General features: G+C 60.8%; 5 protein-coding genes across 5 annotated transcripts; 1 reads left to right on the top strand and 4 right to left on the bottom strand.

Moving 5' to 3' along the window:
• Positions 1 to 455: 455 nt before the first annotated feature.
• Positions 456 to 2,738, bottom strand: BESB_023480 (uncharacterized protein; the record flags this gene model as incomplete). Its single annotated transcript, XM_029361050.1, has 1 exon — positions 456 to 2,738. The coding sequence occupies one exon, from the start codon at positions 2,736 to 2,738 to the stop codon at positions 456 to 458; it is 2,283 nt and encodes a 760-aa protein (XP_029215865.1).
• A 41-nt stretch (positions 2,739 to 2,779) lies between these two features.
• BESB_023460 (uncharacterized protein) lies at positions 2,780 to 9,660 on the bottom strand (the record flags this gene model as incomplete). The annotated part of the gene is made up of 8 exons (XM_029361048.1): positions 2,780 to 2,879; positions 3,178 to 3,498; positions 5,666 to 5,788; positions 6,021 to 6,126; positions 6,654 to 7,171; positions 7,337 to 7,893; positions 8,238 to 8,362; positions 8,853 to 9,660. The coding sequence occupies 8 exons, from the start codon at positions 9,658 to 9,660 to the stop codon at positions 2,780 to 2,782; spliced, it is 2,658 nt and encodes an 885-aa protein (XP_029215863.1).
• On the bottom strand, positions 4,370 to 4,951 carry BESB_023470 (uncharacterized protein; the record flags this gene model as incomplete). The annotated part of the gene is made up of 1 exon (XM_029361049.1): positions 4,370 to 4,951. A coding segment is annotated over one exon (582 nt), but the record flags the coding sequence as incomplete, so codon positions are not given.
• A 1,282-nt stretch (positions 9,661 to 10,942) lies between the features above and the next one.
• On the top strand, positions 10,943 to 11,634 carry BESB_023450 (uncharacterized protein; the record flags this gene model as incomplete). The annotated part of the gene is made up of 2 exons (XM_029361047.1): positions 10,943 to 11,226; positions 11,352 to 11,634. 2 exons carry the CDS (start codon positions 10,943 to 10,945, stop codon positions 11,632 to 11,634), a joined length of 567 nt encoding a protein of 188 aa, XP_029215862.1.
• A 1,821-nt stretch (positions 11,635 to 13,455) lies between these two features.
• BESB_023440 (uncharacterized protein) lies at positions 13,456 to 20,418 on the bottom strand (the record flags this gene model as incomplete). The annotated part of the gene is made up of 11 exons (XM_029361046.1): positions 13,456 to 13,808; positions 14,491 to 14,627; positions 15,021 to 15,091; positions 15,424 to 15,707; positions 15,905 to 16,035; positions 16,433 to 16,508; positions 17,067 to 17,259; positions 17,611 to 17,907; positions 18,495 to 18,577; positions 19,062 to 19,152; positions 19,498 to 20,418. The coding sequence occupies 11 exons, from the start codon at positions 20,416 to 20,418 to the stop codon at positions 13,456 to 13,458; spliced, it is 2,637 nt and encodes an 878-aa protein (XP_029215861.1).
• Between the last annotated feature and the right edge of the window lie 976 nt (positions 20,419 to 21,394).

Raw genomic sequence — 21,394 nt, 5'->3', positions numbered from 1 at the left:
CAGACTCACTGAGGACAGCGCGCCGCTGCCAGTCCAGAAGCCCGTGCTTGGCGCGAGGAAGGACAGATGACAATTTTTTGCTGGCACAGAATATTTATCACAAAAAACACGGCAAAGACACATGCGCCTCGCACATCACACGCCACAGCGGAGCGGTCATCGCACAACTCCCAACTGTACAGCAGTACAGAAACGAAACAAAGTGCCAGACCGATCTCCATTGAAACCTCCCCGACGGGTGCGCCTGATTCGCATCGAATCGCACTCTTCTTGCTCGTCTGCGCCCTCCTCCCTTTCCGCCCTCCCTCGCTGCCGCCCCCCTGTGCCGCTATCCACCTCGCTCTCGATGTTGCGGCCTGCGCGCGTCGCCTGTCCTCCTGCGCAGGCCCTCGTCTCCTTGTGTCTGCGCCTTCGGGCCACGCGCGCCTGGCCTCTTTCACCCCGTGGCTCGCCACCTAAGCGTGCTCTTCGCGCGCGGTGCGGTATCCTCGGTGCCTCTGCTCGCCGCCGAATGCGGCGCCGGCCTCCTCGCGTCTAGGTCGGTCCTCCTCGCCCGGCGCGCGGCTTGCGTACTCGGGGCGTCGTCTGCCAGCCGCCGCGTTTGCGCGATACCTGTCCTCTTCGGTTCTGCGGCTAAGATCGTCTCGCGCCTCGTTGCCGCCCGCCACGACTTCCTCGTCGCCGTCTCCTCCGCACCCGCGGCGGCGCGCGCCCTCCGCGTGGCTGTGCGGGTGCTGCGCCGTCTGCGCCGGGAAGTGGCTGCGCGACGCGGCGTACCCGCCGTATCCCACGAAGTAGCCTGCGCCGCCGGGCGACCGCGAGCGGCTCTTTCGCCTGCGGCGAGGCGCATCGTCCTCGACTCCGCCGCCCGCGCGGCAGGCATCCTCGGGGCCCCCGTACCCCCCTGCCGGGGGTGGGGCGTCCATCGCGCGCCCGTCATCGCCTCCGCCGCGTCCTCTTCGAACCAGACGCTCCCGCGACGCGAGTTGCGACATGTACGCATCTTCGCCTCGCTCCTTGTCGCGGATGCGCTCGCCGCCGCCAGGGTAGAAGTCCCGGTCTTCGTGTCGCCGCCGGCCGTGTCCGCCTGCGTCGACGGCGTGCACGTCGCGCTCGAGTGTCGCGCGACCGCGATGCGCCCTGGCAGCTTGCGGGTCGCGCGCGAGAAGCGCGTAGCTCTCCTCGCTCTCGGCGGCGTCGTATCCGTGATGGTGATGGCAGCTGTCGGCGTCGCGCCGCCGCTCACCGCTCTCTTGGTCGCCTGCGTCGCTCGCACCCTCCGCTGCCCCCCCGTACGACGACAACGGACCGCCGCCGCGGCGACCCGCGCGGGGGGCGCTGTGCTCCTCCTCCGCCAGCAGCGCGGCGCGTCGCTTCGCGGCGCGCTCTTCGTCTTCTCTTCTCTCCGCCCCGCCGCCTTGTGCGCGCAGGCGGTCCTCTTCGCCGTCGCGGTAGTGTCTGTACGGCTTGTGCCCTCTCGGGAACTCAGCCTCTTCTTCCGCTTCGTAGAGCCTCCGCCCCGCCGCCACGCGGTCTCCTCCCCCGCCCCCGGCGCCACCGGCTTGCGCCGCCGCAGCCATGAAGAACTCGCGCTCGTCGATGTCTCTGCGCCGCCTCCGGTCGCTCTCGTCTTTTCTTCTCGTCCCCGCTTCGTCTCGGCGCCTGCCTTCCTCCTCGTCGTGGCGCCTCTTCACGTCCTCGCCGCCGGCGGCCTGTCTGTGGCGCTCGCCGCCTGCCCCCCCCGCGCCGTCGCGCCGGCGCCCCCCGGCCTGCGCGTCGCCAGCATGTCCCCTGCCGCTACGGCTCTCGTAGTAGTAGGCCTCGCGTCGCTCACGGTCCTCGTCGCCTCGCAGGTACCGGTCGCCCGCTGCTGCGGCGTACACGTCACCCACGTCTCGCTCATCTCGGCCTCCGTAGACCCGCTGCCTCGGCGCCCAGACGCCCCCCCCCGCGTAGAGGCCTTCTCCGCTCGGCTTGCGGCCTCTGCCGTCGCGCCGGTCCTCGTCCTCCGCCTCGCGGTCCGCCAGGTACGCCGCCGCCCGCGCCGCCTCCTCGCCCCTTCCGCCGTGCTCGTCTCGCGCCCAGCGCTCGCCGCGCCGACCTCCTGGCGAGCCGTATCGACAAGCCTCCACGCCGCCAGGATACGCGTACTCGCCCAGCGGCACGCCTCCCCCGAATGACGGCGGCGGCAGCACCATGGGGAGACACGACGCGGAGGAGGCCGAAGCCCGGCAGCCAGACGACGAGACGCCTCGGCGACCGTAGACCGTCGCCCCCACGTCCTCCTCGCGCGCGGTCGCGTACTCGCCTCTCCCGCGGCGTCGCTCGCTCTCTTCGTTGTACGCGAACGTCTCGTCGCCCTCATCGTACCGCGGCCACGAGCGCAGCATCGCGGGTGCGTAATACGGCGCGTAGCGCGCGGAGGCGAGCGGTGAGCGGCGCATGACGACGCGCTCCGGCGACGCCGAGTCTCCCCCGCTGCCGCGCTCTCGGCGCTCGCGCTCGCCGCGACGCGCGCTGGACGCCTCGCGATAGGACCCTGCATGGCTGCCGCCGCCTCCGCGCTCAAGTTCCTCACCGGCCAGCCCAGGGAAGGCCCGCGAACCGCAGGCGAACGGCGGCGGCGCATAGAGCAGTCCCGCCCCCCCTCCGGAGACGCCCGCCAGCGCGTGGCGGGCGTCGCCGCCGCGCCCACTCATCAGCGCCAGGTGCGCGTCCTCGGCCGCGTCGCCCGGCATCCCTGGCAGCGCAGGCGCCTTCCGCCCTCCTCCCAAGAGCGTCACCTGACGCGAGGGGGGAAGAAGCCTCGCATGCCTCGCGCCCCCGAGTTGTGCGGCCCGTGGAGAATCCGCGGCGCGTCCACGAACGGCGGCATCATGCTGAAAAAAAAACGCGCGACACGCACAGACATACACATAAGAGGCTTCGAAGGCACGCGAACGCCTCCCCCCCCCTCTCCCAACCCGCGCCTCCCCGCCTGCCACGACACAAACGCGAGCGAACGCAAGGCGCTGTCCGACGGACAAGCGCGATCTACACGCACCGATCGAAACGCCAGGGACAAGGATCCTGCGTGGATCCGAGGTGATTCCGTCTCTCTCCCTCTCCCTCCCTCTCTCTCTGGCGCAGCTATTGTGCGCCCGCAAGGAGGAGACGGCGCGTCGCGTTGCCGCTTACTCTCGTCGGCTGAGCGCTCCTGGCGCGAGCAGACCTTCGCCGCGCGGCGGGAAGAAGGGAAATACAGACGATGGCGGGTAGGACCCGCCCTCTTGGAGCAGGGCGGCCGGGAAGGGCGGGAAGCGGAGGTCTCCGCGCCGACCGCGGTCGCGCTCCGAGCCCCCGCGGTCACCGAAGGAGGCAGGCGCGAGGCCCATGAGGCGCCGCAGCAAATTCGCCGCTTGGTGCCTACCCTCGCCGAACGTGCCGAAAATAAACAGTCGCTCTCGCTTGCGCGAGTCAAGCCCCGACGACCCCGCGAAAGCACCCGGCCTGCCGCTCCTGCGAGACGCAGCGCCACACGCGACAGGCACGCAAAAAAGCGCACAACGACACACACAGAAAAGCACAGACGGAGACAGAACGACAGAGACAGAGAGACAAAGAGACAAGCAGATCATGCGAGGAGCAGAAACGACAGCAAGAACGCACCGGAGGCCAAAATGCACAGCACAGAGGAAGCGAGGATGAAGATTTCACACGTACAGCGGCGCACGCAGAGAGGAAACAGGAACGTGAGCACACAACGCGAGAGCAACACGCAACAGAGGGATAGAAAGAGAGAAGGGAAGCAAGCAGTTTTTCCAGCGTACCATATTGAAGAGCCGACAAAGACGCAGGTATTTTTTGAACCGCGGGTAGGGAACGGGACAACGAGGACGAGCAGGCGCGCGACGCCGAAGAGAAGAAGAGAAGGAAATTGAATCCGTAAGCCAGGGAAATCGAAGACGAAGCGGGGAGGTGAAGAGCCGAGCAGAAGGACCGGAGGAGGGCGGCGAGCACGAGAGCGGGGGAAGAAGAAGATGAGAAAGAGAAGCAAAGAGAGGAAACAAAGGCAAGTAAAGCAAAATTCAGACTCGCTGCAGAGAACGCGAGGCTTCAAATCCGGCAGACATCCAAGCCGCGAGAGCGCGAGAGGCCGTTGGCCCCTGCGACAGGAAGGAGAGAAAGCAAGAAGGTGAGACTGTCGACGAGCGTGCTGCCCCCTTTCTCCCCTTCACTCCTCCCGTGCCTCTCTCCCCGGCAGCCCGCAGCTCGTGTCTTCAGCGAGCAGTCAAGCACGAGCCTCAGCTGGGCGCGGCCACGGCGATGCGTCCTCAAGGCTCTTTCGCCTCGCTCTGTTCCTCGCGCGGCTGCGGATCAGAAGATTCACGCACGGCGCTGCGACACGCTCAGACTGAACTCTGCGACCGCGACAAACTCCACAGAAGAGGACGGCAGCAACGCGACAAGAACGGCGCGGCACAAGATGACGACAGCGCCCCACTGCGGACTGCCGCCGAGGAAGAAGAGGACTCCGCCACAGGAAACGGGCGGCTCACGCAGAGAAGGAAGAGGGAAGACGGAGAGACGCGAGACGATACGTGCGCGAGAAGAAAACGACGACACCTCAGCCGCCTTCGCTCCGATTCCATCGAGACGAAACGCCGAAAACAGTTTCTTTGCAGCTGCCTCTGCGACGCGCCGCGAGGCAGGCAAGGGCCACACACGCCGGAGGTTGCTAAGCTCGACGACTCGCGGACGTTCCGAGGCATGCAGACCCGAGGACAGATGAAACAGAGAACGTCGCGGGAAGTCAGCTGAGAGAACGAGAGAAGAGCGGCCCGCCGCCGGAAGGGCAAAAGAGAGACTAGAGAAGCGGTGCGAACGAGAGGAAGACGGATGCGAGGAAGAAGGGAACGCAGCGACAAAACGGCGGAGACGCACCGCGAGAAATCGCAGAGAGACGCGGGAGCTGAACTCGCGAAGGACAGTGGAAAGTGAAAGCGCATAACCACATCAGGCTGCCTGAGTGAACCGGTATTGCAACGGAGTTGCGTTTGAAAGGGACGCGCAAGCGAACGATGCAGATCTCTCCCGAAGAGAAGACCAGCTGAGAGAAGCAGGAAAACCGAAACGAAGGCCGCAGCGTTCGAAAGCGACATCCACGCGCCGCGCTTCTTCTCGCATCGCCCTCCCTTCCACCGCTACAAGATCTCATTCAGCATGCGGAAAAAACAGCGACCGATCTTCGTTTTTATTTCCTCACACGACGACACACACACTCCGACCAATACCACGCCATAAAGGGCCCACGTAGACCTCCCGCATAAAGGATAGAGGCCTATATACGCCATGCAGACATGACGGCCTACAGCTGACACTCGCAACATTCGCCTGCAGCTGGCGACCCAGAGAGGAACACCAGCCTCCTCTGCGCCGCACGCGCGACGCGCTTGTCTTTCCTCACTTCTCCCCCGACAGGCGCTTCTTTGGTCCCTACACCTCAGAAGTCTCTATCGATCCTCTCTCGCGTCGCTTTGAAACGCACGCACAGCAAGCGTGCGCCCGCACCGAGCCTCGAAATGGGAGACGACGGAGAAAGGAACGAGGCGAGACACGTCAGGAGAGAGGGGAGGAGGTTGGCGCCTTTGCACGAAGAACAGACGCATGAAAATGAGAGATTTACCTTCTGCCTTCAAAGAAACAAAAGGTGCCCGTTCGCTCCTCGACCTCGCGCAGCGCGTTGCCTTGACGGCCTGTCACCAGCGAAGTCTTCTCGCGCGGGACGTCAAGGACAGTCAGATCCGGCCTAAAAAAGGAGAAAAATCCAGAAAGCGAATGAGATGCATGGGCGCAGAACCAACATCGAGAGAGATGCAGACCGCAGACGCGAAAATCGAAGGACGCACGCAAGCCAAAGTGCGCGTGTGAGCCACACCGAAACGAGGACAAAGCAGGAGCAGCTTCTTGAAGCGCGCCTGCATGCGTGGAGCCATGTTTCTTTCTTCGATGGAAACGTGAGAGCGCGAGAAGACACCTACCGCGTCTCGCCCTCCTTGCAGATGTCGCTGAGGAAAATCGGTTTCTCTCGCTGCTTCATGAGCCACGAAAGGTATTCTTGGACTCGCCGCCGCTCAACGGAAGCGCCTGCGGAGACGCAAACAAGACGCATCCAACGCCGACGGCGTGGGCACATTCAACCACAAAAGGAAAAGCGAAACATACAACGCCCGCCCAAACGCCCAGCGGGAGGATGGTGCCTCCCAAACGCCAAGGCTCCTTCCAGTACACACATGCACTATGTCTATATGCGTAGATATAAATATATATTTGTACACAAATAGATACGTACATATTTGTATATGTAAAAATATATGTATGCATATAAATATATATATGTACACATATGTACGTATCGCGCATCCACGCATGAGTATTGCGAGGCTACTCGACACGTAGAATCCCCACACGCCGCATGCCGATCTGTCATGTGGGGAGCCGTCGGTTTCCCGAGTGCGGCGCAGCATTCACAAAGTCTTTTTTTACGCGCATCCCGGTGCGTTAAGGCGGCGGACTCGCCCGGCTGCATGACTCCCCTCCATCCTCTCGACATTCCAGCGCGGTGTATCTTCAAGCTCATCCGCACGTGCCCGTTGTACCGGTCTTTCGCTTACCTGCAGCGAACGCAAAGTGACCGATGTACTCGAGGATGCATCCTGCGGCAGAGGCGAGTTTCCGCCGCGTTTTTCCTTCGCGGCCGAGGCAGTACGAGAAGTGCCTGTCCTCGATTTTGAGAATGTCAATCAGGATTTGGCTGTCCTCTGTGCCGCTGCCGCTGCCCGCGTCCGGTCCCACGCCGCGGAGCACGTCCCAAAAGCTCTGGTCTGCCGCGCAGATGTTCGCTAGCGTCGTCGTCAGCAAAATGTGCGCAGTCGTGCCCTCCGCGTCGCCCTCGACCTTCTCGCTCACGCGCTGCTCTCCCTCGCCCGTCTTCGCGCCCTCCGCCTCCCGGGTCGGCTCCGCCGCCACCGCCTCGGCGTCCTTTGCCGTCGGCGAGTTTCGAGTCTCCTCGGCGCCGTCTCGTGTCCGCTCTCGCAGGGCCAACGCCGCAGTCAGGCGACGCGTGTAGAAGCCCCGCAGCTTCTGGTCGACTGCACTCATCACCTTCAAACTCGCGCCCACCCGGCTCCGCCTGGAAAGCGAGCACAAGACGCTCAAAAAAACAAGAAAAACCTGGAAAAACTGCAGGCGGCAGCGCCCCGAGCCCGCCCGGAGAAATCCAAATTTGAGACGTTTTCGACGGATGCGCAACACCTCGCGCACCCTTCGCAGCGCCTGCCTCTCAGAAGAGACTTACTCGCTTCCGAAGATGAGCAGCTCCTCCATTTTGCCTCCAGGGACTGCCGCGTCTGCTTCGTCGTGGGGTTTCTTCTCGCCCTCCGTAGACTGGATCTTCTCTGCGCCATCAGCTGCGACTTCGCGGTCGCCTCGCGCCAAGTCCTCCTCCTCCTCCTCCATGGTCGCGCCTTCGTCCTGCTGGTCCTGCTGGCCGCCTGTCGCCTCGCGCTGGGGCTCTTCGGCCTCAGCGTCGGCCTCTCTGTCTCCGCCGTAGTCCTCCTCGGGCGCCGGCTGCTCCTCTGCGCTCCTCCGCCTCCGCTGGCTGGCGCCGCCGTCGCCAGGCGTCGACCCGCCCGCGCCCGGGTGCTTGCCGGCGCCGCGTTCCTGCTGCGTGAAAAACATCAGCGTGCGCCACTCGTCTTCGATGCGGCGAAGCACCTGTCCGTTGCTGCCCGTCACGTAGGCGACTGCCTCGCTCGGCACCGCCAGCACCGTGAGGTCTTTCCGCGGAGACTTCTTCGCCCCCTCGACGTCTTCTTCGTCCTCCGCGCGCCGAAACAGGCGCGCGACGCCGTCCTGCGAGAAAAGGCGCACACCGAACCGCCACGCCAAGTCTAGGCTGCTACGAAAGCTAGGGGTGGGGGGGGGGGAGGGGAGAGCGCGTGCCGAGGGAACGCGCGCAGGTGGAAATGCGCCAAAAACACGCCACTGCCGGGCTGTAGGCCTTCACCGCGCGAGAGAGGAAAACGCGCGGGAGAGAGCGCGAGAAGGGCTGATGGCGTGACGCGAAGTCGCAGGCGCCGCTGAGCGCGACGAGGACGACGGCACTTTAGGCGTGAGTGAAAATGAAAGAAAAGAAATTGAAAACGCACAAAATAGGCGAGAGGCAATTCCTGCGGAAGGAAAATCAAGGAACTCACCATGCATAAATCATTTCGCTCTGTGTCCCAGCGCACAGGGCCGAGTCGCTGCTGCATAATGAGGCGTATGTAGAGCAGCGCTCGCTCTCTCTGTTCCTCCGTCCCCGTCACGTCGAGGCGCAGACCTGGAGAAAACAGAACAACAGAGTCAACAAATGGCACTAAAATGAATCGACCGACCTTGCTTCTTCTGCCGCTTCAAGTCTCTGTTCTTTTGTTCACGGATTCTCTCCTCGAGGCTTCTTCCCCCGCGCGACGCTCCACTCTCGTTCTCATAAACCCGTTCTCTCCCCCCGCCTTCTCTCCCCGCTTTTGATCGCTAAACGCCGCTTTCTTTCGAGATGCGCTCGCCATCCCGTGTCCCTGGGCCTCTTTGTAGTCCGCGCCCGCCCTCCCCTTCGTCCGTCTGCGTGCACGTCGCTCTCTGAACTTCTTTCCCGCCTCTCTGTGAGTCCTCTCCCGTTTGTTTCCTCTGGATGTCTGTCTCTCTCTGTCGCGCCAAGCGAAGGGCTGTTATTGCACTCATCACCGCCCACTACGCTGGGAAGCACCACTCCGGCGCGGTATGGAGTGGAGTTACCGATCGATTTCCTCGTTTTTTACACCGCCCCTCACCGTTGTCCTCGAGCTCGACCCGGCAGCCAGAGACGCCTGCGATTTTCTTCTTCGTGCTGCCGCCTTTGCCGATGATGAACGCTGCATCCTCGTTTGTGACTTTTATCGAGTACGTGTCGCCCACGAGCACGCCCAGGACCGGCCGCTGGAGAGCTGAGCGCAGCTTGGAGCCGTCTGCGAGTTCCTCCACGAGAGCCTCAGGGCACGCCGCAAAGATCTCCTCCGTCTTCTTCTCCGCATCTGAGACGCGCTTCTGCTTCTCGCTCGCCTTTCCCGCGCGGCGACTGGATGGTGCCCCCTCGCGCGGCTCTCCGCGCCGTTCCTCTTCATCGTCCTTCAGCAGGTCGACGGGCGAGGGCGGTAAGGCGTCTCGCGCGTCCTCTTCGTGCGTCTCCTCCAAGCGCCCGTCCCCCTCTTCCTCGTCGTGAGCCTGAGCCTCGAAGCCGTTCTCGCCGCGCGCGCCGTCTTCCTCCCCCTCCGCCTCCTCCGCCCTCCTCCCTCGCCTCTCCGTTTCGTCCCCCAGTCCTCCTGCGGGCGCGTCGGGTGCCGCGCACGCCTCCTCGACCTCTGTCTCCGCGGTCGCGCGTAGAGCCTTGGGCTCCGACCGCGGCTCGGCGACACCGCCGTCGCCTTCGCCGTCGCCCTTGTCGGACTTGGCGGCAAACGCATCGCAGTGCGCCTCTTCTTCATCCGTGTCGTAACAGAGCCCGTCGTCCGCGGGTTGCCGCGAAAACGCCTCGAGCTGCTTGCCGTCCTCCTCCGCACACGGCCGCTCCGCGGCCTCCACCGGCTCGGGCGTGGGTTCCATCGTGCGCGGAAAATCGGCGTGAGACAGCTGCGGCAGCGCGGAGACGACACAGAACACAGACCAGATGCGAAACGTCACGCAGAGAAGACAAAACCGAAGCCAGGAACCGCACGAAGGCACCGAAAGCAGGGGCGCCTAAACCCTAGATGAGACGGGGAGACGAACCTGCGAGAGGGATACAGACCCGACAAAACGCGCGAGAAAAGAGGACACACAAGGCCCCGCAGACGGAGGGAATTCAGAGGCCGAGATGACGGCGAAGCAGAGACGCACACACGAAAGAGTGGGGGGAGCGCGACACGCAGACGTACGCTGGAGGCAAGGCGGAGGACTGGGTTGCTGCGGGAGGAAGTGGCGCCAAGGCGCGTCCTTCCTTAGCAACTACAAGAAAACTGACAACAATCGCCGACGCGGCTGTTGTAAGGCATGCAGACAGAGGAAAAGGGAACGCACGAAGAAAACCAAACTTTAAGTACCCCAGTCCGTGCTGCCTCAACAACGGCAGGCTCTGTCGCTCCTGGTCGCGATAAGCCAAGCCTTCGGCCGGTCTTCCTACCCAGGAAAACGGTGAGGAGCTGACGCGGACTGCAAAGGAGGGAAAGGGGAAGCAAGCCGGCAGACGAGGCAGCTCAGTTCCTGCGCCACTCTCGGTGGTGAAATCCTGCAGCTGAACTCGCTGGGCGTCCTCACAGAAACGGATACGAAGCAGCGGAATCCCCGAAGAAACGAAAAGGCGCGGTGGAGGGGACAGTCGACACTCGAGACGTCTCCGCCGGGGGCACCTTCTGAGCGAACGACCCGCAGCGCTGTGCGCTGAGAGAGAAAAATAGAAGAGCAGACGCAGTAGGAAAGGGGAAGGGAGGAAAGTCGTGAGGAAAAACCGAGAAGACGAGCGACAACGCAGCAGCGCGAAAAGTGGGGCCTGCGGCGCCCGAGCTCGTCTGTTTCCACACGAGTCGCGCTGAGCTCACGCTGAGAAAGAAAATGAACCCTGAAACCAGGGAAAAAAATGAACTACGGGGAGAGGCGCCAAGGACAAATAAGAAGGCTGACCGGCGCCAGCAGCACACGGGAAACAGAAGCCCGCCGGACGGAAGAGACGTGTACAGAAAATCCACAGGCCGGAACAGTCCAGGAAAAGAAAAGCCCCTCACTTGGGGCACTAACAAAGAAAGAATTGCGAAACTGCAAGAACTAACGCAGCAGCGAATACCCGGAGAGAGAAAAGAAAATCGCGAATCAATGCCTTCCCCCCCGTCCTTTTTTGGTGCATGCTCCCGCCATGACCCGCCCGCCGGTCGCTCCCTTAAATCCCCGAGTCGATGCGGTCTCTACGGCTTTCTTGCCTTCAGTCTTCTTCCCTGCGGAAGAAGCAGGCGAGTTGCACTTTGAGAGCGTTTCCAACTCTCTGCGGCAGCGGCCAGTCTCCAGTCGTCCCCTCTCGTGCGTGGGGCGGCGCGCAGGCTCGTCTCACGTGATCAAGCCTGCTTCAACTGGCGGGCGCGATGAACAGCCATCGCGCGTCGCAAGACAAAAGAGGAAGGCCGACGAAACCCCGAAAAAAGGGTGGGCGGGTCCTGCAGATCCTCTCAAAGAGCGATTCATCTGAAACTCCACCTCAACCGAACAGGGGCCGGGCGCACGGCCACACGGCGGGAGCACCGTACCGGTGTTGCTCTTTGCTGGCACAGAGGCGCCTTCTCGGAGGATTTCACACGAGAGGCCATGGAACTCTACAAAGGAGGAGGTAGTTCGATTGACGCAGCGCACGCGGAACTAAGGAACGGTGAGGAGGCCTTGGCAAAGGCTCGGACTCGTCTGGTTGGGTCGCGAGCCCAGAACTGCGCAAAAAGGAAGCTCGACTTGCGCAAGACACTGTCCCCGACAGTGGCACAGCACGACAAGACGGCCTTTACGGCTCAAAACAGGACACGATTATCGTGCCTCTCAGGAGAGGCGGGCTTGCGGTATTAGTCTGGATGCCCACGCCTGGAGTCGCGTTGTCGAGACACTTGTCGGACAAGCTCAGGCGGTGCCTTCTCCTCTACCGGGTGCAGAAATGCACGGACAGACAGCTGCAAGTCTAAGGATGGCTGTAGGAGAGAGGTTTGCCGACCGGTAAGGACGTTTTCCACGCTACAAAAGAGTTGAAAATGCACGGGTGTTTCATGGAATGTACGCGGGGCACTGGCTGTATATACACCACAGCTGGCGGCTACGGGCAACGGATGCCTCCCATCATGTTACCATGGTACTCCAGAATTTGCTGACAACACACGATATGACAACGCTCCTTTCCTTGTAGACTTTTCTTTTAGTCTCGCGTCGCTGGCCGCTGACGTGTCCGGGGACGCAGTGACAGAAGAAGCCAAACTGGTCGACGACGCGAAATGAGGCGTGGTGGCCATAGCGAACAGAAAAAACTGTTTAGCTCGTGGGTTCTCGTAGGGCGTAGGACAACTTCTTCCGGCCCAAATTCCACACTGTGTCAACGCTGGCCTGGGGATTTCAGAATACCGTTTAAAAGCGCGTGCTGGAATGTACTAGTATACAGCCACCCCTCCAACCTAACGTTACAGTACTCTTTGAAGGTGCTTCATACACCCGGTCGCTGATAGGCTGACAGAGATTTCTGCGCAGTCACTGCAACTTCATAGAGCAACACCTCTCTGGGACGTTTTCCACGCTATAAACGACTTGAAAATGCACGTCCGCAAAACATAGCTGCACCGACGCTGAGAAGCGACTCGGGGGCCCCAGGCAGAAACGCGCAACCCAGACCATGCCAAGAGAAGAACACACACCGCTGCCAGTAGCTTCAATGCGCTACCTGCGGCCCTCAACTTCAAGGATCCCAAGTTCGCACTCGCATGATTTTCGCGCGCACAGCGCCTCATCCGTGTAGAAAGGGCCAGTAGCTCTCTTCAGTGGAAGGGGTTCCAGACTCACCCCAACACGGAGCCTTTGGCAGCGTACAACACAAGAAAACACGGATTTTCCATATGTGGACTCTAGGGAAGAAGCTGAAGGCCTCCGGTCACATCCCACGTGACAAGACGGCAACTTCCAAGCTCTGAAAAAAAAAACTAGTGGACTGCTAGTCATTTTTTTTTGCAGATCATTCCTTTTGGAGACGGGTTTCCGATTGTATCCGGCTTTCACTCGTCGTTTGACCCATGAAATCCTCGACGCGCTCCTAGTCAGCCGGCTGTGCGACGCCGCTGACCAGCTCAGCGCCTAGGAGCCTTCTCGTCCGCGAGATTCAACGTTTCTCGAGACGACACTGAGCTCGCCATTGATCGATTCTCTGATTCGGCGGCCCCCAATGCCTACTCGAAAACAGCTGGGAAGCTCGGGGTGGACGCCTGCGGCGTCATCATCGCTGAATGAAGAGCCAACAAACACACAAAAGGCCAAAAGTCTCTCCCTGCCTGGACAGACATCTGGTTGCCTAGCTGTGTGTATCCGTGGTAATGCAACCTAGTCCCCCGGGTGACTACAGCTATACGCATTTATGCATACATGTATGTTCTGCCGCGTGGCGGCACGCATACGCGTCTACTTGAGAGCTACATGCATACACTCCAGCGTTGACACCGTGGCGCTGTTCGGAATCTCTTGTATCTCTCCTGACCTGTCGTGCACGCTACAGAGAAAACACCCCTCTTGTTGTGTAACGCCCACTTCGGTCCCAATCGTATGCACCGTTTGCCCTGTCGCGCTCGCGCTCCACGACACAAGGCACTTCAACACAGGTTCACATATCTCTGTATGCACGTATCGCTTTCGGGTATTTTAGTTGGCAGGTCTGATGCACACGCCTCCCCTTCTTTGCGCCTTTTCCCTCGCACCTCCAGAGTTGAAGGCGACAGGATACATGGCTGGCGGCGCGTAGTAGGGCGAGAACCCGTAGGGCGCCCCTGGGAACGGCGACGCCGCGACGGCGCCTGCGGCGAAAGATCTCTGTCGCTCGCCCAGGCAGGTGTCGTCAGTGCGGAGGAAACGGGGACTTCCCTCGAACCCCAGGGCGTTCTTGTCGCCCTCTGCACCGTCCCACGTGCTTTCAGAGAGGCCACGCCCGCCCGGCTGCGAGAGCTTCCTTGCGTGGTGACTCCTCGTCCCCCCCGAATGGTCCCGCGTGGGTAACTCTGAACAGAGAAAGAGAAAACAAAATCATCCCATGCCTACGAGAGATGCATCGACTGGCGAAGTCGAGCGCTGGCCGCGATGCCTCGCACAACCCTGAGCCCGTCTCGACTGCAACCAGACGCAGCAGCGAACGCAGCAGAGAGATCTAAGCGATTCGTTTGCCCTTTGTCTCGACAAACACGGTGAGACAGAGACTCGCACGGCGCCGCAGCAGAGGACCACAAAACGCGAGACTCGCGGCGTGCGCGTGGACGACCCCTTGACTCAGAAGGCAAAAACCACGCGCAGCTGATGATAGACTGCAGGGATCGCCGACAATCGAGACGCTCAAGCTTGGCGATGGCTACTAGTGAAGCACGGGATAGATGAAGAAACCACAGAAATGGTCACCAACTACACACACCTGCGCTTCCCAGGCCACGTGCCAACAGCCCGCCCGCCGTCGCACTTTTAGGAAGAAGCCGCGCGATCTTTAAGACACACTAACGTGAGAATACGCCTGCTACGGCAAGCAGCCGCCGTCAAAAACGCCCACGGGTTTACAGAGAGATTTTCTGCGTCTAGAACCGGGAGATGTGTTCTTGAGGTCAGTTCCAGGCGCACAGACGCCGCACATGTGTGAGGGAAGAGCTCAGCCCAAATACAAATGGGCTGCATCGATCCCAGTGAGTCACTCCTCACCTTGCGCGTCGTAGCCCCCGAAGAACGGATTGGCATCGGAGACGTCGACGACGCTCTCGACGCCGTCGCCTAGTCTCCCTGCAAAGGCCATGTAGACGTTTTTCTGGCGCTTGAAGAAGCTGTCAATGAGGTTCTCTCTGCATAAAACAGGCAAAACAAAAAAGATACAGAAGTGCAGAAAGGAGCGCGACGGCTGAAGCCACTCTCTGTGTGGAATTGAGACCACTCTACGCACCAAGCGAATCGCTTTTCGTATTCGAGAGCAAAAAAAGTCCCCTTCCTCGCACTGTGCGTGAAGCCACGAAATGAACCAGAGAGCAAGAGAGAGATATTGGGAGGGGGACCCGTGAACGAACCAGGGAAGCCGGTAATCGTTAACGCGCCTGCACATTCCGCGACTCTGCGAACGCGATGCATCACGAAAACGTCCTCTGAATTGCCTCTAGCCTTCACTGGAGGTGCGTCTCCCTGTCCGCTCCTTATCCGCACGACAGACCGCGACACTCTTTTTCTCAACGAGCAGCGCGCACCTGACAAGCTTCAAAAACGCACTGCGCGGCCTCAGCTGCTCAAACATGACCTGGGCGAAGTAGTACAGAATCTGCAGACAGAAAGAGACTAAGGCAGACGCCTCCTTGCAACGTTATTCCCACCTAAGCATTCATATACATATATATACATAGATATACACAGATAAATACATGAATCTATCTGTCTATACTCATATACCGTTGTCCACTGCCTCGCGCTGGGACGAGAGGCTTAGGGACGCGACTGGACATTCGGGCGTCTGTACATTTAGTGCCAGAGTGAAGTGCAGGAGACGAACCTCACAAAGGAACCCCGAGTTGCGTAGAGAACCGCTTTCCCCCCTGCGCGATCCCGAGCTCACGGGAGAGACAGGCTCGCTTCCAACCTCGCGTCGCTGCCTACCGTTTTGAACTCAACGTAGGTGATGCGGGAAGCCTCGCCGCTTTCGTCGTCTGATCCCACGGTGGAGGCCTCATCGCTGGTCTCCTCTTTCTGCGCTCGGCTGGTGGCGTCGGCTTGTTTTTCATCTTTCTGGGCTTCCTTGCCGCTTGCGCCCTTGGACGGACGTGACTTCTCGGTTTCTTCTTTGTCTTTTTTTTGCAAAAGGAGATCGAGCTTGCTGACTCGCCGCCGCCGACCAGCCGTGCGCATCCGCAGCGGGTTCACCACCGAGCGGCTCTCCAGCACTGAAAAAATTGACAGAAAACCGTGAAAATACAACTGAAAATAAGAAAAGGACTCACGTGCAGTGCGCGAGAAAGCGCCACCGCAAGAAAAAGCGAAAGGAATTGAAGACACCAACTATGAAGCTCGATGCCAGGCTAAGAAAGATAAAGGTAGAAGCCTTTCGAAGGATTTTGCATTTTTAAACGGAACCGCTTACCGTCACGGTAGATTTTCCGCGCCTGCTGCGGCGGAAGGCCCGCGATCTCTGGGTGGTGCGGAATTTCCATAATCGCTGAGTCCTTGCAGAGCACTGCACAGGCTTTTTCTGTCATCAGATTTTGCAGCAGCCTGGAGAGGAGAGCCGACACGAAAACACCGCCACGCGCATCCAGTGAGCGCCCGCAGAAACAAACTCTGAGAAACGTTTGAGAGGTGCCTCAGATTCGGTGGTAAAAAACCAACTGGAGACTTACGGCACCGCGCCAGCGCACCCGCGCGAACTCGAGACTTTGCACACCAGTCCCCAAGAGCTGAACGAATGCATGAATCACGCGGGAGCCAACGCCTAACCCTCGAAACGGCGAGGCCCGAGTCCACGACAGACAAACAGATGAGCGTTGTAGTCTACGGCGCCCTCCGGCCAGGCAAGCGCGGAGGGCGCTCCAGACTAGAAAGCGGAGGCCTGCAAAGACAAGCCCGCAGGCATCCGAGCTTGCGTTTTTGACTGCCCCTGTTCTGAACCTACTCTTCGTCGTAAGAGCTGTAACAGCAAAAGATCTTGAAGAGATCGCTCTCGTCGCCTCCCTCCAGCGCGATGCATCCTGAACAGAATGGAAAACTCGCAGCTACACGACCACAGGTGAGGCGGCACGAACGAGGGGCGAGTCAGTCCTCATGGAAGCATACTCGAGCCCAGTCACCAAAGAGAGACAAGACAGCAACATGCTGCATCATACACATATCTACTCGGGTGTGTAGAAGTACAGACTGCAGGAGAGAGGGAGACAGAAAAGAGACAGGAGCAGAGGCCGTGAGCCTGACGTGTCGGCGCGGAGCCACCACATGCGCAATGAAGATGGAAGCAAAGACGAGCCCCAGAAACGCAACATCACGCCTCCTCTCCGCGCGGCCTTTCTCTCCTTCCACGCCAGAGTCAGCTCAAGGCTTCCGTGAAGGGTACCCCTCCTTATCCTCTCCCCTATGCGAGTCTGTCAGCGGCCCCCCTGACAAGGATGTGCGGCCACATACACATACATACACATATATATATATATATATATACGAATATATCGTGACGCAGCGCCCGCGACGCCGCGAATGTCCGGCTGTCGCCCACGGCGCCCTCACTCTTTGCTGCGTTTTTCTTTCATCTGGCTCACTTTTCAGCTGGGTGTTGCAGGTAAAGAACGTGTCGACTTCGGCGCCGGTCTTCTGGAGCTTGGGGGGGGCTCCGGTCTCGTCGGTCTGCACCGCCGTCGCCTTGAGCTTTTCTGACTCGGTCTGACAGGTCGCCGCTTTCTTCTGTGGCTCTGGCGGCTTCTCGAACTGCGTGCTCGCTGAGTCCTGCGCCTTCTGCGCAGACAGCGCAGGCAGAAAGAGAGAGAGACACCCACGCCCGTTGCGCGCAAGTCTCCGGGGAAACTCATGAGAGGATACGGGAGGCGCGCGAGAACTCGCGGCGATCAAAGTGGAACGAAAGGCCGACCAGCGGCGAAGCCCGTCAACCAGCGCACAAACAGGGCTATCGACAGATCCGCGCAGGCCCAGGGGGGGCACTCGAGTCGGATCTCTGCCCCGGAGGCTACGCAGACTGACTCAGCGTCGCTGTCTCTAGTTCTCATCTCGACCGCGCCTGCAGCCCTGCAGCATCCCACCCTCTCCCGCTTCGGCTCTCTTGCTCGCGAGGCCGCGCGCCCTGCTCACCGGCGGCTGGTCGGTCTGCACCGCGACGGTCCTGCCGCAGACGAGGCCCTCCACACCAGTCTGCACAGTCTCCTGCTCGGGTTGGGCCATCATGGACCGTTCCTCCGTCTCGAAGCCGGCTTGAACTTCGCTGATCTTCACTTCAGGCTTGGCGTTGACGCCCTGGTCTTTCCGCGCAAAGGAGCACCCAACCGCCACCTCCCGCGAGGTCGTGGAGACTTGCACGCCGCAGTCGCGCAGCCGGCGTCCCTCGAACAGATGCGGGTAGCGGAACAAATGCACGAGGACTGCGTTGACCTGAGCGCCGCCACAGAAAAGACGCGATTTGATGCGCAGCCTAAAGCGAGTTTTGGAGGAAGAGGGTCGCCAAATCTACCGCAGCGACACGACATGCAGGCGCACCAGCAGCGGTCAACTAGGGCAGAGCCGAGTGCGAGGCCGCGCGCCATCAGCGGGTCAAAAGGCACCGAAGAAGGAAGTCCAGCGGGCGCACATACAGCACATCGCATGCGGCTAGCGACTCGCACGCCAAAGAGGGTGGGGCGCACAAACATTCAAACGAATTTATATATATATATATAAATGTAAATGAAGGTGTTTGCATGTAGGGGCACAGGAGTCTGTGAAGGAGTCGCGAGGCTCAGCTGCCTCTCGCGGAAGGCAATGAGTTCACCCCAAGGGCTGTCTTAGCGCAGGGAGAAGGCACTCCGCGCGAAGAGAAACGAGAAATCCCCCCTCTGATTGACCTGCGTGCGAACGCAGACGTGTGTAGTAGACTATTCGACGGCGATCGCGCAGAAGGGGAGCACGGAGAGAGAGAGAGGGGCGAAACAACGGGTAGCGGGGAATAAGATGACCTCAATGCTAAGCAGGAATAAGCCTACCGCATCTTCGTCGCTCAGTTGGCGCATATTCCGAAATTTGTAGCGCGCGAGACGGTGAAGAATCTGGAGAAAACTATCGAACTCTGCGAGAAAAAAGAAAGAGATCGAGCCAAGGCTCTCTTTGACATGCGGGCAACCAAGTCGCTCCCTTCGCGTACACAGGACTCCCGGGGCACATCCAGAGGGGATCGCGTCCTGAACTATCCCCTGCCGTCATTGCTGTCGAGGCTCGACTCTCGTTGCCGCTCTCTTCGCCTGCTTCTCAACTAGCAGCCGTGGTCACGTGTGCGTAGCGACGGCCGCTAGTCCCCGTAGTCAGCTGCGTGAAGCTCCTCATGGCCCCGTTCGCCTTGAGCGTATCTACACGAGAAATAGACTTGCAGAGGAGTAGGGATGTCGCCCGCCGTGCGTCTGCAACGAATCTCCCCATTCGCCGCCTCGCGGCGCCTCTCTTTTATTTCTCATGCCGGCTTCCGCGAACCCATTTTCTCACAGATATCTGGAAATATACAGGTACATAGTTTTTGCAACGACATGCGCTCGCCGGCGACCTCCCGGGCTCCTTACCTATCACTTTGTTTCCTTTGGCGATGCCCCTGAACATGTACTTGAGAATATCGGGGTCTTTGCTCCGCGGATAGAGGTGTGCCTCTACGCACTGCAGAGCAGAACACCGGAATAAAGGCGGCAAAGAAGAATTGACAAAGCTCTCGTCCCGAGGTCGGCGGCGATCTTGCCTCGCAGCGCCAGGGCTGTGCGCAGGGGAGGAGGTGCGACCGCAGCCGCGAATTCCTAGAGACACGTGTGCAGGTCTTCGAGCCCGACAGAGAGCGGCGCGGAAACACGAGCAAAGGCCGACGCATGTGTGATGGAAATACCGCGCGCCTGCATTTCTGAGACGAACTCGCAGATCCAGATATGCACAGGTGCCCGTCGGCGCGTCCTTCGAGCTCGCCTCGCTCCTGTCCCCGCTGCGACAGGCACGCTTCGCGCGTCGGCTTACCATGTGAAGCCATCTCTCCTCGGTCATGTATCCGTTGAAAGAGAAGTTTTTGAAGGCCCGCAAGAGGAGCTGGTCGAGGTGCGCAGAAACGTATATCAGCATCGAGCCGTCCTTCTGCTTGCGGACGTACACTTGGTTGAGCGGCGACTCCTCCGTGCCCTTGAGCGGATTTCGCGGGCTGAAGCGCGCGTCTTGCTGCTGGAGAGGCGCCGAAGGCAGGAATGGGTTCGCCTCCGGCCGGTCGGCCCAGTAGGAGGGCAGACTCTGCGACAGCAGCGGGGAGGGTCTGGGGGCCTCTACGAAGGCAGGGGACCCTTCTGAGGACGAAGACGCGTCGCAGGACGGCAGCCGCGAGTCCGCGCACGGGTCCGCGGCGAAGGGGCAGCCTGCCCGTCGCGCCGCGTCTCTCTGTGGCGAGCGGCGGCGCTCGCCGCCGCTTCTGCTTCGCTCAGCCTCAGCCGCCCACCCTGAAAGAGGGCGCGAGCCTTTCTCCCCCGCACGGCCTCCACGCGGCGGCGCGAGCGTCAACTCTTCGGCCGACGGCGCGAGTCGCTCGCGCTGCGGCGACGGGACTGAGCCCCCGAAGACAGGCTTCGGCGGACCGGAGGTGCGGAGGGGATCTGCCACCTTCGAGGCCGGATGCGGATCGGCGTCCCTGTCCGCCGCATGCGCGGCGAGGCGCGGGCGATCGCGCGGCGAGCTCGTGGGGGAGGAGGGCGAAGAGGAGCCTGACGTCGGAGAAGACCGCGTGAAAGTGGACGAGGACGAGGCAGAGGACGAAGAGAGCGAAGAAGAGCAGGAGGAAGAGGAAAAGGACGAGGCGGAGGACGCGGAGTCGGAGGTCGTCGGGCTGAGACTGCGGGTAGAGCGGGAGGCCCGCGCAAGCCCAGTGCCTCGCTCCGCGCGCGTCAGCGGGCGCATCGCAAAACGAAAGAAGAGAAAATATGGAAAAGAGGAGCGGGTAAGGCAGAGTACAGAGCGAGAGGAGAGAGAGCCAGCTAGAGCCAAGAAGAAGCGCCGCGGCTATGACGCAGAGGCGGGGCGGCGGGTCCCGCGGTCGCGCGCTGGAAGACCAATCCTAAACCCTACGCTAATCAACACGTAAAGCCAGACAAAAAAAACGACTCCGTGGAAATTCCGGACAAAAAAGTGCAGATGGAGGTTTGAATGCAGGCAGAGATTCGTGGGAGGTGGCGGCCGTGTGAAACCATGCAGGGGCTCATCACGTCTGTATACGGGAAGCAGCACCCGCGACCGAATCCAAAAGACTGCGTTGAGGTCGGTATGCGAGTCTGCGTGTCTGCTTGGCGCCAAACAACGACAGAGTGTGTAGCAATGTCACACGGACGGCGATGAAAAGACGCGCGACTGCGAACGCGGGCGGTTGAGGTGTCTTCTCGCTCTAGACTGCGAGCCCGGAATCGAGGCCAGCATGGACGATTGCGACCGAAGAAAAACGGAAAACGAAGACTACAGCGGTCCACAGATAAGGGGGGAGGCAATCTTCGACCGAATCGAAGAAATATTCGTCTTCTGAGCGGTCTTCACGGGGCAGAGCTGGCGCTCTCGTCAGGATTCACTTTACCACGGCTAGCCAGAGGGGGCAGCCCGTGGACGAGGACTCCCTCCTGATGTCCTCCGAAGGGGGCTGACCCAAAGGCAACGAAACCCCGACACAGCGAGCCTTTTCAACACGTTCTCATGAAAAATCGCACGAAGTAGATTGGTCGAAACGTGCCATGGAGGAGCTCCGCCTGGTCAAGACAAGAGGCTCTCTCCTCCGTTCGCAACCGTGCACGCTCCGAAAGACACCCTGACCGCGCCGGCTCCGCTACGGGCTGGCGGGCGACTCGGCGCAATCGAGGCATAAGACTTCGCCATAAAGAAGCTCTAAGGA

This window comes from Besnoitia besnoiti, chromosome XII (genome assembly GCF_002563875.1).
Source record: "Besnoitia besnoiti strain Bb-Ger1 chromosome XII, whole genome shotgun sequence".
Lineage (NCBI taxonomy): Eukaryota > Apicomplexa > Conoidasida > Eucoccidiorida > Sarcocystidae > Besnoitia > Besnoitia besnoiti.
The sequence above is the reverse complement of the archived record's forward strand: the minus strand, read 5'-3'. Positions and strand labels throughout refer to the sequence as shown.